Source organism: Haemorhous mexicanus, chromosome 23 (genome assembly GCF_027477595.1).
Source record: "Haemorhous mexicanus isolate bHaeMex1 chromosome 23, bHaeMex1.pri, whole genome shotgun sequence".
Taxonomy (NCBI): Eukaryota; Metazoa; Chordata; class Aves; order Passeriformes; family Fringillidae; genus Haemorhous; species Haemorhous mexicanus.
Genome location: NC_082363.1, coordinates 7,093,093 through 7,109,703, shown reverse-complemented (window position 1 = coordinate 7,109,703; position 16,611 = coordinate 7,093,093). Strand labels below are relative to the sequence as shown.

The 16,611-nt window shown below is 57.6% G+C and overlaps 1 protein-coding gene across 3 annotated transcripts; it reads left to right on the top strand.

Moving 5' to 3' along the window:
• Positions 1-1,589: 1,589 nt before the first annotated feature.
• Positions 1,590-12,403, top strand: KLHL17 (kelch like family member 17). 3 transcript variants are annotated; one of them, XM_059866710.1, is made up of 11 exons: positions 1,590-2,037; positions 2,547-2,668; positions 3,088-3,309; positions 4,207-4,323; positions 4,732-4,945; positions 5,677-5,821; positions 6,336-6,503; positions 6,785-6,873; positions 7,655-7,728; positions 8,467-8,648; positions 9,168-12,403. In XM_059866710.1, exons 1-11 carry the CDS (start codon positions 1,827-1,829, stop codon positions 9,394-9,396), a joined length of 1,773 nt encoding a protein of 590 aa, XP_059722693.1. In that variant the 5' UTR covers positions 1,590-1,826; the 3' UTR covers positions 9,397-12,403. The 3 variants fall into 3 exon arrangements, with proteins under 3 accessions (XP_059722693.1, XP_059722696.1, XP_059722694.1); XM_059866711.1 differs by having other exon boundaries at positions 1,861-1,991; XM_059866713.1 differs by lacking the exon at positions 3,088-3,309 and having other exon boundaries at positions 1,591-2,037.
• Positions 12,404-16,611: the final 4,208 nt, after the last annotated feature.

Here is a 16,611-nt window from a genome sequence, read left to right as displayed (position 1 = left end):
ACAAGTGTGCTCAGCAGGGAATGACACAGAGAGAGCAGTCCAGGCAGAGCAGGAAAACCCTGGGGCTTGCAGCTGGGGATGGGGAGAGGGGTGGGGAAGCTCTGTCTGCTCCCTGCCCTAAAGCAGCTCTGGGAAAAGCCCTCTGGAGCTCAACCCTGCCCCTCTGGAGCCCAGGCAGGGATGTGAATGACAAACCCCTCCTTTCTGTGCCACCTCGGCCAGCAGATGGGAATTTGGAGATGGGGCGTCCCAGGGATGCTGCAGCTTCCCAAATGGGATGTGGGAGAACAGGACCACACTCCCAGGCCCTTCCCTGCTGCCGAGGGCACGGTGACATCCTGCTGTCCCTGCTGGAAGGCACCAGCAGGCCCTGCCTCTGCCAGGGAGAGCAGGGACCTCGTAGCACCCGGGTGATGCCAGCAGCAAAGGGCATTGCAGGCTTCTCCCCGCTCAGGAAACATGTTTATTCATCTTTTCATCCTCCCCCAGACTCTGTACGTGCTACAACTGCTCCTTAAAAAGGCAGGAGCAGGCTGCATCCGTGGCTGAGCAGCACAGGATGCTGGGTTGCTATTTTTAGGCTCAGCAGGGCTGGAGTGGAGGTGTGCGGGAGCGGAGGCTGAGGGGATTCTCTCGCCGCAGGGATGCGGGGGCAGCTCGCAGGCTGGGTTGGGTTCAAGCTGTTTTCTCCCTGCTGCTGCCTCCCCCTCCTTCCTCCTGCTGCTCAGTCATCCCCTCCTCGCCCCCCCAGCTCTGGGGTGCTGCTGGCACAGAGGCAGCCAAAGGCCTTTCGGAGCAGCCTGGATGCAAACAGCAGCAGGGGGAGGAAATCTCTGCATGAATAAATGTTCCTTGATCAGGCAGGTTTTGTTTTCCTAGAAGCACAGAATGGTTTGCGTTGGAAGGGAGTGTAAAAATCATCTGGTTCCATGGGCAGGGACGCCTTCCACCATCCCAGGGGGCTCTGAGCTCCATCCAGCCTGGCCTGGGATCCAGGGGCAGCCACAGCTTCTCTGGAAAATCTATTCCAGGACCTCCCCACCCTCACAGGGAAGAATTCCTTCCCCATATTGAACCTGAATTTCCCCTCTTTGTTTGAACCAAATGACATTTCCCCAGCAGGGCCTGGTCAGAGCTGTCAGGGTCACTGTCAGCACAGGGTGCTTGAGCTGTGGTGGCTCCCACAGGGATCACCCAGGGCTAAAGCCTGGATTGATGCCTTAAATTTAGCTTTCATACTGTCCACATTCTGTACTGCATTGGTGTGTAACTCTGAACTTCATATAAAGTGTCAGCAGCTCTCCTCACAGCTCAGTGACACAAAACAATCCTTTTCCAGCCCCAGAACCAAGGACACTGCTGCAGCTCCAGGCCCAAAAAGTGCAAACAGCAGGGAATGGAGGAGAGCAAACCGGGAGGGTGGGAGTGCATCAGCTGGAGCTGGAATTGGACAATGAACCCCAATATGGGCATGGACCAAAACTTAGAAAAGTGTGAAAAACTCATGACTGGTCATCCATCTTGGGTCCACCTTGGGTCCACCTTGGGTCTGTCTTGGGTCCACCTTGGGTCCACCTTGGGTCTGTCTTGGGTCCACCTTGGGTCCACCTTGGGTCCACCTTGGGTCCACCTTGGGTCCACCCTGGGTGTGGCCTCAGCCAGGCTCTTGCCCTGCCGAAGGTGACTCTTTAAAAGGCCATTTAACAAATCCCCACATTCCTCCTGTACCCCTGTCCAGCGTCCAGCTCCCCTGTCGAGGTTAACCCTTTGTTTGCCCCGGCAGAGGCGGCGGGAGGGCGCTGCCCCCTTCGGTGCCCGCCGCAGCCATGGAGGGGGCAGTGCAGCTGCTGAACCGCGACGGGCACAGCATCTCTCACAACTCCAAGCGCCACTACCACGACGCCTTCGTGTGCATGAACCGCATGCGGCAGCGGGGGCTGCTCTGCGACATCGTCCTGCACGTGGCCACCAAGGAGATCAAGGCCCACAAGGTGGTGCTGGCGTCGTGCAGCCCCTACTTCCACGCCATGTTCACAAGCAAGTAGAGTCCTCTCTTCCCCAGGGACAGGCTGGCAGCTCTCCCCTCTCCAAATCCCTCCCCTCTCCAAATCCCTCCCTGTTCTCACTGCCCTGCCCCTTCATGTGTTATTTCTGTGAGCAAGAGCAGGAATATTCCTCATTTCACTGCCTTCTCTGAGTCCCTTTCCCCGTGTGCAGGATCCTGTGTCCCCCTCCTGCACAGGATCCTGTCCCCCGTCCTGCAGACCTGGCCCCCAATCCCTAAAGCTGGGCAGGAAACCTTCCAGAAACAATCCACTTGTTCCATGCATGGTTAAATCCTGCATTTCCCTCCCTTCCCTGATTCCCTTGCCCACAGCTCCCTGCACAGGATCCTGGTGTCCCTCCTGCAGTCCTGGTCCCCATTCCCTAGAGCTGGACAGAAACCCTCCCTGGGCTGGGATGCAGAGGTGGATGCAGCTTGTTCTCCTGTGGGAGAACAGCCCTGCTGGGGAGTTTTTGTTCATTTTGGGTGTCCTTTGCCCCAGATGAGATGAGTGAGAGCCGCCAGACCCACGTGACACTGCACGACATCGACCCCCAGGCGCTGGAGCAGCTGGTGCAGTACGCCTACACGGCTGAGATCGTGGTGGGAGAGGGGAATGTGCAGGTAGGGGCTGTTCCCCACATCCCCCCTCTCCACAAAGCTGTTCTGTACCACATTTGCCTCCTGGGGACTCCTCTCTCCTCCTGCTCAGCACTGCCAGCTGTGCCTGTGGTGGCAGCTGGGTCTGGCATGGTCAGGGAGTTCAGCTGCTTCCCTTCCCAGAGGTGGCTCCTCAAAGCTCTGTGCAGTTCCCAGCCCTGTTCCTGAGCACCTGCCCTTCTCCTGGCCCTGGGGGCTGTTACAGGTGTCCTTCCCAGCTGTTCTTCACCTTAGAAACCAGGAGTGCTCTGTCCTTTCTGTGCTTCTGTGCCTGGAGGTGCTCACTAAACCTGCTCTGCCCGTGCCTCGCAGTGGGACGAGGGTGAAAATCATTTCCTTGCCCTGGGAACTCCCTTTTGCCCCATTCTTTTCCACTGTGCCAGACCCTTCTTCCTGCTGCCAGCCTGCTTCAGCTCAATGGTGTGAGGGACGCTTGCTGCAAGTTCCTGCTCAGCCAGCTGGACCCCTCCAACTGCCTGGGCATCCGGGGCTTTGCTGACACCCACTCCTGCAGCGACCTCCTCAAGTCTGCCCACAAGTACGTCCTCCAGCACTTCGTGGAGGTGTCCAAGACAGAGGAGTTCATGTTGCTGCCCCTAAAACAGGTGAGGCCCTGCTGGCAGTGTGCAGGTCGGGGTGCAGCAAAGCTTGTCCTGCTCTGTCTGTCAGGGAAAAGCCTGAGGGATGTGCACTGAGGGGATGGGGTTTGGCAGGGGGGTGCAGCCAGGGTCTGGGCTTTGGCCCCACTCTGTTCAGGCTGTGGGAAGAGCTCTGCCAGCAGGCTGAATCCCACGGGAAACAGGGATAGGAGGGTAGGACAGGAGGTCATTTTGGTCACTGGTGCTTGCCACGTGAGCTCTGAGCACACTGCCCTGGCTCTGGGAGCACAGCCCAGGGAGTGGGTGCTGGGATGTTTAAATCAGCTCAGCTAATGTTTCTTGCTGGTCATCATGTGGTGCCAGCGTGGCTCTGGCTCATCTCCCTGGGCAGGAGCAATTCCCAGTCCCTTCTCTGCATCCCCAACCTGTGTGGATCAGGATCAGACACCTCCCCTCACCCATCCCCGGGGCAGTGGGAGGTGACAATGAGGGGAGGCTCCGCATCTCCCCCTGCTGCAGCTCTGCAGCCCTTGGCAGGTGAAGGGACAGTTCTGGGAGCAGCCAGGGCTGCTGGGTCTGTCCCAGGAAATATGGAAGGGACAAATGCCAGCGGAGTCATCTCCCTGCTGCCACTGCCAGTGACATCAGGGAGAATTGTCAGGCACTGCAGCAGCCTCAGCAACAGTGGGGGGAAAAGAAGAGCCAGGGAGGGTGGTCAGAGATGTCCCCACAAAGCTGCACCTGCTGCTTTTGGGGCACCCAGTTGTGTTTGGAACCCCCGGCATGTCCAGGAGGCAGAGCTCTGCCTCTGGCACTGCTGTTCCACTGTGCTGGGAGCTGGGAATGTCTCCTTTCCTCCCAGTGCACACCAAGCAGCACTGCCCTCCCCACCCCGCCCTGCAGGTGCTGGACCTCATTTCCAGCGACAGCCTCAACGTGCCCTCGGAGGAGGAGGTGTACAGGGCTGTGCTCAGCTGGGTCAAACACGACGTGGACAGCAGGAGACAGCACGTGCCCAGGGTGAGCGTGCTGGGAAAAGGGGAGAGTGGGCTGGGAAAGAGGTGAGAGAGCTGGGAAGGGGGCTGGTTGTGCCCACCATCTCCAAGTGCCTGGGCTGGGTGGGCACATACCTGGAGGAAGCTGCAAGATAGGGCCTGAGCAGCAGGTCCCTGTCCTACCACTTCCAGTCCGGGTTGGAAGAGACCTGAAATCCCATCTCATTCCACACCCTGCCATGGGCAGGGACACCTTCCACTAACCCAGGCTGCTCCAAGCTGTCCTTGAACACTTCCTGGGATGGGGCAGCCCCAGGGCAACACTCTGAGTAAAGTGTTTCTCCCTGATCTCAGCCTGTCCCCTTTCAGTTCCCCTGTCCCCCTGCCCTGTCCCATGCCCCTGTCCCAAGGCCTGCTCTGCTGTCCCCCCCAGCTCATGAAGTGCGTGCGGCTGCCCCTGCTGAGCCGGGATTTCCTCATGAGCAACGTGGACACGGAGCTGCTGGTGCGGCACCACTCGGAGTGCAAGGACCTGCTCATCGAGGCGCTCAAGTACCACCTGATGCCCGAGCAGAGAGGGGTGCTGGGCAACAGCCGCACGCGGCCGCGGCGCTGCGAGGGCGCCAGCACCGTGCTCTTCGCTGTGGGTAAGGCCCTGCTGCCCCAAATCCCTGCCCCAAATCCCTGCCCCAAATCCCTGCCCCATCCGGGGGGTTTTGGGCTGTGTTTGCTCCCCTCACCTCTCGGCACTCTAGCTGCTCAGAGTGACCCTGAGATACGTTAGAAAGTCTCTTTTCCCAGCCCGGCAAAGACGGAATCAGAACTCTTCAGTTCTTGGTCTCAAGGTTGTTTATTGTTCCTTATCTATAAATTTTTTTCTGCTGACATGCTGAGGTCTGCTCAGCAAGACAGTCAGAGGCACCCTGCCTGCCCCCGGGGCAGTGTTATCTTTTTATACTAAAAACTACGTGTACAATATTTACAATTACTTTCCAATACCTGCCACCTATGTTAGACAGTGAGCTTCTACTCTAAACCAATCCAAAAGTGCCACCATCACAGCAGAAGATGGAGGCCAAGAATAAGAAGGAGAAAGACAGGACATGCCCAGATTCCTCCATCTTGCCCCCTGACCCCCCATTCTAAAAACCCCAAAAATCTATTTTTCACCCCGTGATAAATTCCCTATCATTCTACTTAAACTGTCGTGGCTTGCAGGTCTTCATATAAGGTTGGTCATTTGCTCCATGGCTCCTAATCAAAACCACAAGCGTCTTGGGCTCTGTGCCAGGGTCTCTGGGCCCCCTGGCAGGGGTCTTGGCAGTCCAGGACAGCCAGAGGGATGTCCTGAATTCCGACACTCGCCCTCCCCGAGCAGGTGGAGGGAGCCTGTTTGCCATCCACGGCGACTGCGAGGCCTACGACACGCGCACGGACCGCTGGCACATGGTGGCCTCCATGTCCACGCGCCGGGCCCGCGTGGGCGTGGCGGCCATCGGGAACAAGCTCTACGCCGTGGGCGGGTAAGGGGGCACGGGCAGGGGGGCACGGGTGGGCAGCGTGATCCGGGATCTCTGGGGTGGTCATGGAAAGGCCCCTTCCCCGCGCACGGGGATCTCTGTGCTCCTGGGATGGCTCCTGCCAGCTGCTGCTGGGCTCTCTGAGCCAGGCAGCTGAGATTCCTCCTGGCAACTGTGGGAGAGTGGGGAGGAAAACCCCAAAAGGGTTTTCATGGCAGGAGCCCGAGTAGAGCCCGAGTGGCCAGAGCAGGACTGACCCCACAGAAGTGACCTGGCAGGGATGTGTGGGAAATGCCCCATGGGCATTCCTGGTGGGCAATGCCCCCTCCTGAACTGCCCATTTCCCTTAGAATGCCAGACTGGTTTGGGTTGGAGCCTTAAAGCTCATCTCATCCCACCCATCACACCTTCCACTATCCCAGTTTGCTCCAAACCCCATCCAGCTTGGACATTTCCGGGGATCCAGGGACAGCCACAGCTTCTCTGAGCAGCCTCTTCTCCCCTTCTGTCTCTGCAGCTACGATGGGACCTCTGACCTGGCCACAGTGGAGTCCTACGACCCTGTCACCAACTCCTGGCAGCCCGAGGTGTCCATGGGCACCAGGAGGAGCTGCCTGGGTGTGGCAGCCCTCCATGGGCTCCTCTACGCTGCCGGGGGGTACGATGGGGCCTCGTGCCTCAACAGGTAGGGATTGCCTTGCTCCAGCCCTCCCTGCTCCTGCACGCACTGTCCTTGAGCTGGGAGCCCTGCTCCTGACCCTTGAGTAGATGTTTTGCAACTCAGCTCCTTCTTCCAGTGGGGAAAAACCCCACTTTGTAACCCTCTGTCCCAACAGAACCCAGCCTGTGTCAGCTCCTCCTCCATTTCCCCTGTCTATCCCCAACTCCCTTGGGAGCTGCCCCATGTCCAAGAGCTTTGACCTGGGCTTTTCCAGTGTGCCACCTTTTGTCCCTGTGTCCCTGCAGTGCAGAGAGGTACGACCCCCTGACGGGCACCTGGACCTCCATCGCTGCCATGAGCACCCGGAGGCGCTACGTGCGCGTGGCCACGCTAGGTGGGTGCTGCCAGGGGGCTGGGGGGTCCTGGGCAGGCTCTCCTGCACTGCTGAGGGTTCCTTTTGCTGCTCTGCTCCAGTTCCTGCCCCCTCTGCCATGTCCTGGTGTGCTCCCTGCCTCTGCCCTTCTCCCTGACACCTGGGATTCATCAGCTCCTGAGGGGATCTACAAATTGTTCCCTTCTAGTTTGGAGCAAGGGGCTGCCAGTGGATGGTCCCCTGTCCCTGGAGAGGAAGGACAGCCTGATGAGTCCTTCACTGTGGAAGCAGGACAGTCCTTTCAGGGATGATCCCAGCCCCACTCTCACCTCAGCAGGAGCTGCATCTCCCTGGGGATGCTTCCCACCTGGCCCAGTGTCCCCGAGCCTGTCCCCTGCCCTGGTCTCTGCTTCCAGCTCTCACTGCTGACTCAGAGCTCCCCTCCATCCCCACCTCCTTCTGAGCCTGCCACAGCCGATCCTGGCATTCCCCTGCTCCAGCCTCCTCTGCTAAAAATACCCCGGGGCTCTGGCAGGAGCACTGTAACGAGGAGGTCAAGGAGCAGCAGCAGCAGGAGCTCTCTGGGAGGCTTTGCAGAGGAGCTGCCTGATGAATATTTCACATCACTCCTGCTGGAAGGGGAGGGATCCGGGCTGGCCGTGCTGGGAGGAGCTGCCCAGGGCAGGGCAGGCTCGGCCTGGACCTGTGTGGGCACCTCCAGAGTGGCACCTATGACGTTGTGAGTGGCTGTGCTGGGACAGGGACATGTCTTTAGCTCATGCCTGTGCCTCTGTCTTTGCAGAAGGCAACCTCTATGCAGTCGGGGGCTACGACAGCTCATCGCACTTAGCCACGGTGGAGAAGTACGAGCCCCAGGTAAATGTGGGAGGGAGATTTGGGTGACTCTTGTGCTCTCCCCTCTCCAGGAAGGCCTTAACCCACCGTGCATGGCTGGGAGATGAAGGGGGATCAGCAGGGACAGAGCAATCCAGGGTGCAATCCTGAGCAGACTGATCCAAAGCTGCTCTGTGAGAGCTCTCTGTGAAGTTTTGGCCACCAGAACAGCCCCTGGCCCCACGGCCTGTGGCTCTGTGGGCAGCAGGGATCCTGTCCGTGCCCTGAGCTGTTCCCAGCTCCCAGCTGAGCTCCTGCTGGCTGCACACCCAGCGTGGTGAGCAGGGAGTGTGGCAGGCTGGGGACACGTGTTGTGCCCAGGGACACAGCTCTGCTCCAGCAGGGTCGGTCACTGCAGAAAGATCAAAGAGAAGGTCCTGGAGGCTTTTCATGAGCTGCAAAGCCCCAGCTGCACTCACACAGATTGGAAATAGATACAGCTCAATCCCCGGGGCTGGGCTGGCATTCAGCTGGGGCACAACTGGTGGCCTGGCACGGGGATCTCTCTGCCCCTGGGATGGCTCCTGCCAGCTGCTGCTGTGCTCTCTGAGCCAGGCATCTGAGATTCCTCCTAGCAACTGCGGGACAGCGGGGAGGAATGAAGTGAGGTCCCCCCCAAAAGGGTTTTCATGGCAGGAGTTGCGTGGCCAGAGCAGGACTGACCTGGCAGGGATGTGTGGGAAATGCCCCGAGGGTGGCTGATGGGTTCCCTGTCCCCAGATCAACACCTGGAGCCCCATTGCCAACATGCTGAGCCGCAGGAGCAGCGCGGGCGTGGCCGTGCTCGAGGGGATGCTCTACGTGGCTGGTGGCAATGATGGCACCAGTTGCCTTAACTCCGTGGAGCGCTACAACCCCAAATCCAACACCTGGGAGAGCGTGGCCCCCATGAACATCCGCAGGTAAGAGGGGCTGTGCCCCTCTGGAGCCTCAGCTGCTGCAGCAGGAGCGGGGATCTCACCTTGCTGTGCCATAAAACTCAGGCACATCTCGGGGTTTTAGGGTTTGTGGCTGGCTCAGCACGCTCCTGCTGTGCTCAGAAGGATTGGAGGGAGAGTCAGGAGGGCACAGCAGGGATGTTCTGCAGAGGGATTTTTCCTCAGCAGTTTGTGTGGCCGTAAAGAACCAGGGGCTGAGCTGGCTGAGCCCACAGAGATGCTGCTGGGCTGTGGGAGGAATTAAGGCTTGCAAGTCCGAGGATTTTAGGCTCAGAGGGTTTGGTATTTGATGAGGTTTGGATGAGAGTGTCAGAGCGAAGGGGGAGATCTGTAGCTCTGTGCTGTGCTCTACCTGTTTGTGCCCCAACAGTTCATTTCACGCGGTGTTTGTGGGGTGCCAGAGCTCTGGGCAGGTCCCTGCCATGCTGAGCTCCCACCACACCTCTCAGCCTCACCCCTATGCTCTCTGCTGGGTCTTTCCAGGAGCACCCATGACCTGGTGGCCATGGACGGGTGGCTTTACGCCGTGGGGGGCAACGACGGCAGTTCCAGCCTGAACTCCATCGAGAAGTACAACCCCCGCACCAACAAGTGGGTGGCTGCCTCCTGCATGTTCACCCGCCGCAGCAGCGTGGGGGTGGCCGTGCTGGAGCTCCTCAACTTCCCCCCGCCCTCCTCGCCCACCCTCTCGGTGTCCTCCACGAGCCTTTGACACCGAGCCCGGCCGTGCCTCGGCCCCGGGGGACAGCGGTGGCACCCGCTCGCTCTGAGCAGGGAGCACAAACGCCAGCCCAGCCCTCCTGGGGGGCTCTCCCCGCTCTGGGGACACCCACGGGGTCACCAGGGCCACCAAACGTGCTTCCAGGGCCGGCCCCTCCCTGGAGGGCGAGCAGAGGGGGCTCTCCCTCCGGCCAGACTCATCCAGCACCCCCCAAAAGCTCCTTTGGGCAAGGGGGAACCTGAACCATTGCTGCTTCTGGGATCGCCGTGCTCCAGCCGTGCCACCGGGCACTGCCAGCCCTGCGGTGGCCCCGGGGGACACGGCCGATGTGCGACCCCCTCCTCTGAATGTCACTGTAGCCAAACTCAGCCCGAGCCTGTGTGCACTGCTCCGGACTCTGGGGCCGCTGCCCCGCTCCGAGGGTGTCTCTTTGATGCCTTAACCACACCAAGAGAAGAAGCCCAGCCCAGGCACAGCCCTGCAGGATGGGGAGGGTCCTGCCCCCTCCAGTGCTCCCCTGACCCTCTGGGGTCCCAGCTGAGCGTGGCTCTGGCCAGGCAGGTGGCTGCAGGGACCTTGGTGGCATCGCCGCCATCGCTGGCCCAGGCTCCAGGACTGGGACTCTCTGGGAATGGCCTGGCCTGTTTGCTGTTCCCCTCTCTGCAAAGCAGATTCCAGGTTTGTGGAAAGGAATCAGTTCTTGGAAAAAGAACAGTCCAGCCTTCCGAACGAGAAGGATTGCCTGGCATTACTTTTTTGGGTATTAATTTTTTATTTGCCTTTTTTATTTGAACGCTAATATGACTTCATATCCCTTTCTTTTTTACACTGCCCTGCTATTCCCCATCCCCTCTGCTCTGGAAGCAGCAGAAGGGATGCAGTTCCTTTTCTCATTTGTTGAGGAGATGATTCCTGTGCCCTGGAAGTTCTCTCTGGATGGGTGGGGTGTGTGCATGTGTGAGATGCCAAAAGCAGCACGGGAGGGACCATTTCCAATTAGCAACTCCCTGGCAATGAAACAACCACTTTAATGAACTAAAGCTTGGATAAATTAGCACTATGAGGCCTGTCCTAGAGCCAGGGCTCCCGTGCTGTGGTGTTTTCAGGGTGTGCTGTGTGTGTGAGCCGTGAGCTGAGGCACAGATCAGGTGCTCTCCACACCACAGAGGAACGACTCAACCACTGGTACCTCAATCGTGTTCAAATGTTCAAATGTAGCATTGGAAATATGGTCCAACTGTTTGGAACTCATTCCTTTCTCCTTTTCCCCCCCTACTCCCCAGTTCTCACTCACAGAGCTCAGATTTCACTCGTGTGGTACTTGTGGGCCTGAATTTTCAAGTAGCAAGAGATTTTTGCTTTTCACAGCTACTCCCCAATTTCAGATCCTTTTCTTGGCAGTCTGATTTCCCCTGGACAGGTGCCTGCAGGTTTTCCAAGCCCACTGGCCTCCTTCACAAGCCCACTCACAGTGCCTCATGTTGTACACCTGGAACTCCCAGCAGCTTCTGGAAAACAGGGCTGCTTCCCCCTCCAGCCTCTCCCCAAGGACAGTCTGAGCTTCTCAGGCTGAGGAGGCCTTTTTGGCTTTTGGAACAGGCTCCAAATCCTCTTTTTGTCCCCTTCTCCCTGCCCCAGCCTGTCACAGCTCAGCAGCTCTCCTATTTCCCTGTCCTGCAGAGGCCCCTGTGAGTGTCCAGGCTCTGCAGTTGTCTCCTGGTCCATGTGGGCTGCCCCAAGAAGGTCAGAGTAATCTGCTTTGTTCAAAAACTGATACAACCAGTGAAATCTGCTCTGTTTTGTGCATGTGCCTCCACCCAAGTGAGCTCTCAACCCTTTCCATCCCACTCCTGTAACCAACAAAGGGATTTCACTCTCCTGCTGGGCTCACATCAAGGTGTCCCTGGCTCCAGGGCCCCCTTAGGAGGGGGATCAGCCCAAAAGCCCCATGGAGAAGTGGAAGGGGCTGGTGCTGGGCTTGGCCCGAGGTGCTGAGGAGCTCAGGAGGAGTCAGGAAGGAAGGGAGAGTGGAGCCTAGCCAGGAGCTGCAGTGCAGGAGCTGCTGAGAGGGAAACAGGGCTGGTTTCAAACAAGGAATGAGTGGCTCAGCCTCTGTTCCAGCTGGGGCTGCTGCAGAGTGGAGAGGGAGCTGTGCCTTGGGAGCAGAACCTGAGGGAAGTGAGAAATGCAGCAGCTGAGGAGAATTTTGGTGCCATGTGCCCTTGGCCTCCGTTGGAATCTTCAGCAGGCACACTGCAAATCCTGTGTGGTGCTGTCCTGCTTCCTGAGGAGCAGGGACAGGGGCAGAGTGACTCCTGTGTCCCCTGGCTGGGTCCTGAGCAATATCCACTGAGCCTGACCCATGGGAACCCGGCGAGGAGGGAGCCTCCGGTCTCTGCTGCCCAAACTATGCAGGAAAGGGCAAAACAATCCCCCAGCATCTTCTGGGGGTCCCCAGCCCCCCGACCCACACTGTGTGGACACGAGGTGTCAGCACCTGCCCTGGGAGATGCCAGGGTGGGATTGCTCCTGGTGCTGCACGTCCCCTGCCGAGGAGGAGGAGGAGGAGGAGAGCTCGGAGGGGACGCGTGTCTGTGTCTGTCTGTCTGTGCGTAGCAACCCTGTCTGAGGGGAGGAGAACAACTCTGTGTGGCTTCCCTGCCAGTTTTAGTCCGTGGTGTCTCACCCAATTCCTTGTCTGAATTCCCAGCAGAGGAGCATCCCCAAGCCAGGGGGCTCCAGGCTCTGGGGTTTTTCCCAGCAGGGCCAGGCAGGAGCCCCTGCCCTGATTTGGGGGCAGAGGCTCCCTTGGCCTCCCTGCTGGGCACACCTGGTCCAGATCCATGTCCAAGCGTTGTCACTTTGATTTCTCTGTAACTTATCTGACTTTATTTATGTGGAACTCTGTTTCTCTGAATTTTTTGCACTACATGGGGCTGGGGAGGGGATACAAGCAATAGAAGCCAACGTGTACAATAAAGACATTTTCTTGGATATCGGATCCTGCCTGGTGCATCTTTCACTCTCCCTCCCCTTCCCTGGCTGGCTCCTGGGGCTGCTCCCTCCTTCCCAGCAGGGAAGGGATCCCCAGGCAGAGGGTGCACAGCTCTGCCTCTGCCTGAGCAGCCAGGGGAGGTTCAGGTCATGTCAGGGAGGGTTTGGGATGGAGATCAGGGAAAGGTTCTTCCCCCAGAGGAAGGACTGCCCAGGCTCCCCAGGGAAGGGGTCCCAAAGCTCCAGGAGCGTTTGGACAGTGCTCTCAGGGATGGGATGGGGCTGTTGGGGTGTCTGGGCAGGGCCAGGGGTTGGCCTCTGATCTAGTGGATCCCTTGTGACTTGGGATGTGATTCTATGAGGTCTCATCTGCCTGGGTGCAGGCTTTGAGGCGTTTGCTCAGAACTCCCATCTGGAGCCCACCTGCTGCTGGGGGTGTCGGTAGAGGAGGCCAGAGGGGCTCAAACCACTTTGGAAGGCTCTGCTGTGGCACGGCTGAGCTAAAAGGGGCAGCTTTTTGCTCAATCCCAACCCCAGGCTCAGCTGAGGGTGTTTGGGGCCTGGGTGGGTGTGAGCGGCTTTGTATTCCCAGTGGGGATTTTGTGCTGGGAGTGTCCCCACTGTGTCACCCTTCCCCTCATCCCAGAGAGAAGGCGCTGCTGGTGATGGAGACCTCTGGGAAAAGCGCCAGGCCCAGAGGCTCCAGAGCCGATTTACACCATCACACCCCAGTCTGGCCTCCCCAGGAGTCCCAGGGGAGGGGGTCTGCCAGCTCTGCTGCCAGCTCTGCTGCCAGCTCTCCCTGCAGCAGGAACCAGAACCAGACCAGGAACCTGGTGCTGCCCCTCCAGTTCAGCTGCCCCCTCAGCCCGGCCCTGTGGCTGGGGACAGGGAGCTGGCCCCATCCCTGCCCTGGGAGGGGAATCCTGAGGCCATTTCAGAGCTGTTGCCCCATGAGGGCAACGCTGAGGCCATTTCAGGGCCTGCAGGAGCTGCTGCCCCACGAGGTGAACACTGAGGCCATTTCAGGGCCTGCAGGAGCTGCTGCCCCATGAGGGGAACACTGAGGCTATTTCAGGGCCTGCAGGAGCTGCTGCCCCAGGAGGGCAATGCTGAGGCCATTTCAGAGCTGCTGCCCCAGGAGGGGAGTGCTGAGGCTGTTTCAGAGCTGCTGCCCCAGGAGGGGAACACTGAGGCCATTTCAGAGCTGTTGCCCCATGAGGGCAATGCTGAGGCCATTTCAGGGCCTGCAGGAGCTGCTGCCCCATGAGGGGAACACTGAGGCCATTTCAGAGCTGCTGCCCCATGAGGGGAACACTGAGGCCATTCCAGGGCCTGCAGGAGCTGCTGCCCCAGGAGGGGAACACTTGAGGCCATTTCAGGGCCTGCAGGAGCTGCTGCCCCATGAGGGGAACACTGAGGCCATTTCAGGGCCTGATGAGGGGAACACTGAGGCCATTTCAGAGCTGCTGCCCCACGAGGGGAGTGCTGAGGCCATTTCAGAGCTGCTGCCCCAGGAGGGGAACACTGAGGCCATTTCAGGGCCTGCAGGAGCTGCTGCCCCAGGAGGGGAGTGCTGAGGCCATTTCAGAGCTGCTGCCCCACGAGGGGAGTGCTGAGGCTGTTTCAGAGCTGCTGCCCCACGAGGGGAGTGCTGAGGCCATTTCAGAGCTGCTACCCCACGAGGGGAGTGCTGAGGCCATTTCAGAGCTGCTGCCCCAGGAGGTCAATGCTGAGGCCATTCCAGGGCCTGCCGGAGCTGCCTGGCACCAGCCCTGAGGCCTGAGGAGGAGCCGGAATGCCTGGCCCGGCTGCAGCCCCTCGTGTCCCCTTTCCTGCTGCTCCTGCTTTGGCTCCTATAAATAACTGAAAGCTCTGAAAGCCTTCCTGGAGTGCAGGGGCTGCTGCCCAACAGTTCAGGCTCTGCTGGAAGCAGAACCGGGAGCTCTGGGAGAGCTTTGTGCCCTCACGCTGGTGATGGGCCTGTCCTCAGCAACAGGCGTAATGCCTTAAGTTTAGCTTTCATATTTTCCACATTCTGTGCTGCATTGGTGTGTGACTCTGAACTTCATGTAAAGTCTTAGTAGTTCTCCTCACAGCTCAGTGACACAAAACAATCATTTTCCAGCCCCAGAACCAAGGACACTGCTGCAGTGAAAACTTGTGACTCTGAGTCCATCCTGGGTATAGCCCCAGCCAAGCTCTTGTACTGCCCAAGGTGTATCCTTTTAATAAATCCCCACTTTATTCCTTTAATTCTGTCTAGCCTTTATCTTCCTTTATTTATTTTAAAACTCGCTTTATTCCTTTAACTCTGCCCAGCCCCTGTTCAGGGTCAGCCTCTCATGGCACCAGTGCCACCCGGCCCTGCCAGCCCTGCTGGTGTCACTGCTGTCCCAGTGAGCAGACAGGACCTGTGACAGCAGCAGGAGCTGCAGCAGCAGCAGCATTGTGCCCCTGCTCTGAGCTGGGAGGTTTTTTTTAGATCCAACTGCAGGAACAGCACGTTTGTGGTCACGGCCTGACCGTGTTAGCCACGGATCCAAGGAGGAATCACACTTTTCTGCACAGAACACAGCTGGGGCTGTTTGCTGCAGTGTCTGACCTCGGCCAGGAGGTGCTGGGCTGCTGCTGTGCTGTTTCCCAGCTGTGCAGAGAGCAGAGAGCAGCCCCTGCCATGAAAATCATGGAATTTGTGGTGGGGGCCCTCCAGAGGGGTGTCCTGGTGCTGTGCTGGGCCAGGAAGGGTTAATGGATTCTGGACACAAGGGAGGGGGATAAAGGAGCTGCTTTTAATGGTCAAAAATGGGGAGAAATTTTATGGCACATCCGTTCTCAGCTGCTCTCTCCTGCCAAGAGTGGCCTGACCATGCAATCTCTTTTGGGGGAACATTCTGCTAGGGCAAAACACAAATGGGGGTGTGCCTATCAACCCCAGCTTGACTCCAACAGATTCTCCAGGAAAACCTCCTAAAACAACCTGTAGATTTGTCACACCACATCCTTGATGGTGTTTCTTACATCACTGTTATTTACATTCCCTAAATCTGATTTTTTTTTTTCAAACATGCCATCAATTCAGTTTGTTTTGACAAGATCTGATTTCCACGGCCCCGTGTTGATTTGTATTAATTATATTCTCCTCCTTTAATTCTCAAAGTTAATCCAACTCCCTCACAGCTGTTACATCATTTTCCCAGGAATTACTGTCAACTGGCAACCCCATAATTACCAGGGTGGTTTTTTTACCCATGGAAACACTGATATCCCTGCTAAATTATGCAATTTCTTTGCAAATTCTGTGGTCTTGCAAGACTGAATTGCAACAGTGACTCAAGCCCTTTGTGTTCAGGTCTTTCAAACTCTCTAATGTGAATTCTCTCTATATTTTGATCCAGAGCATTCATTTTGTGTTTACTTCTTAGCAGTCGCCTGAAAATAAAAAGGGTTTCTCATTTCCTATGGCTGTAATTCCTGGGGGGTTTTTCCAGCACAGGAATATTGAGTCTGCATTTACCTTTTGTCATTAACTTCTCATTTTTATTGTTTATATTTCCATGCAATGAGGCACTCACAGCATGGTCAGAAATCTTCAGTTTAGTTCCTTTTAAAGCGTTTCTTCTTTTTTTGCTGCTCATGCACATCTCCTTTTGCTCTTTGCTCCCATTTCCCACCATTCCTAGATTTTGGTTAGTGTCCCCTTTGATCTTTTTTTCCTGTTTATTTTTATATCTTCAACCCCGCTGGGAAAGGAGAACCCTTTGGAACCCTTCAACCCCGGGGATTTTTGTTAATGCTTAAACAACAACCACCAACTTTATCAACTGCATCCTTATCTCCGCCTGTGCGGCGGCCGAATTCCATTTGGGAAAATGCTCCGGGACGGGTTAATCGGCCAAACTCCTTCTGGGAGAACACTCCGGGACGGGTTAATCGGCCAAACTCCTTCTGGGAGAACATTCCGGGATGGGTTTCTGGGCTGAATTCCTTTTTGCGCTCCGGGATGGGTTTCTGAGCCGAATTCCTTTTGGGAGAACGCTCCGGGATGGGTTTCTGGGCCGAATTCCTTTTGGGAGAACGCTCCGGGATGGGTTTCTGACCCGAATTCCTTCTGGGAGAACGCTCCGGGATGGGTTTCTGACCCGAATTCCTTTTGGGAGAACGCTCCGGGATGGGTTTCTGACCCGAATTCCTTTTGGGAGAAGGCTCCGG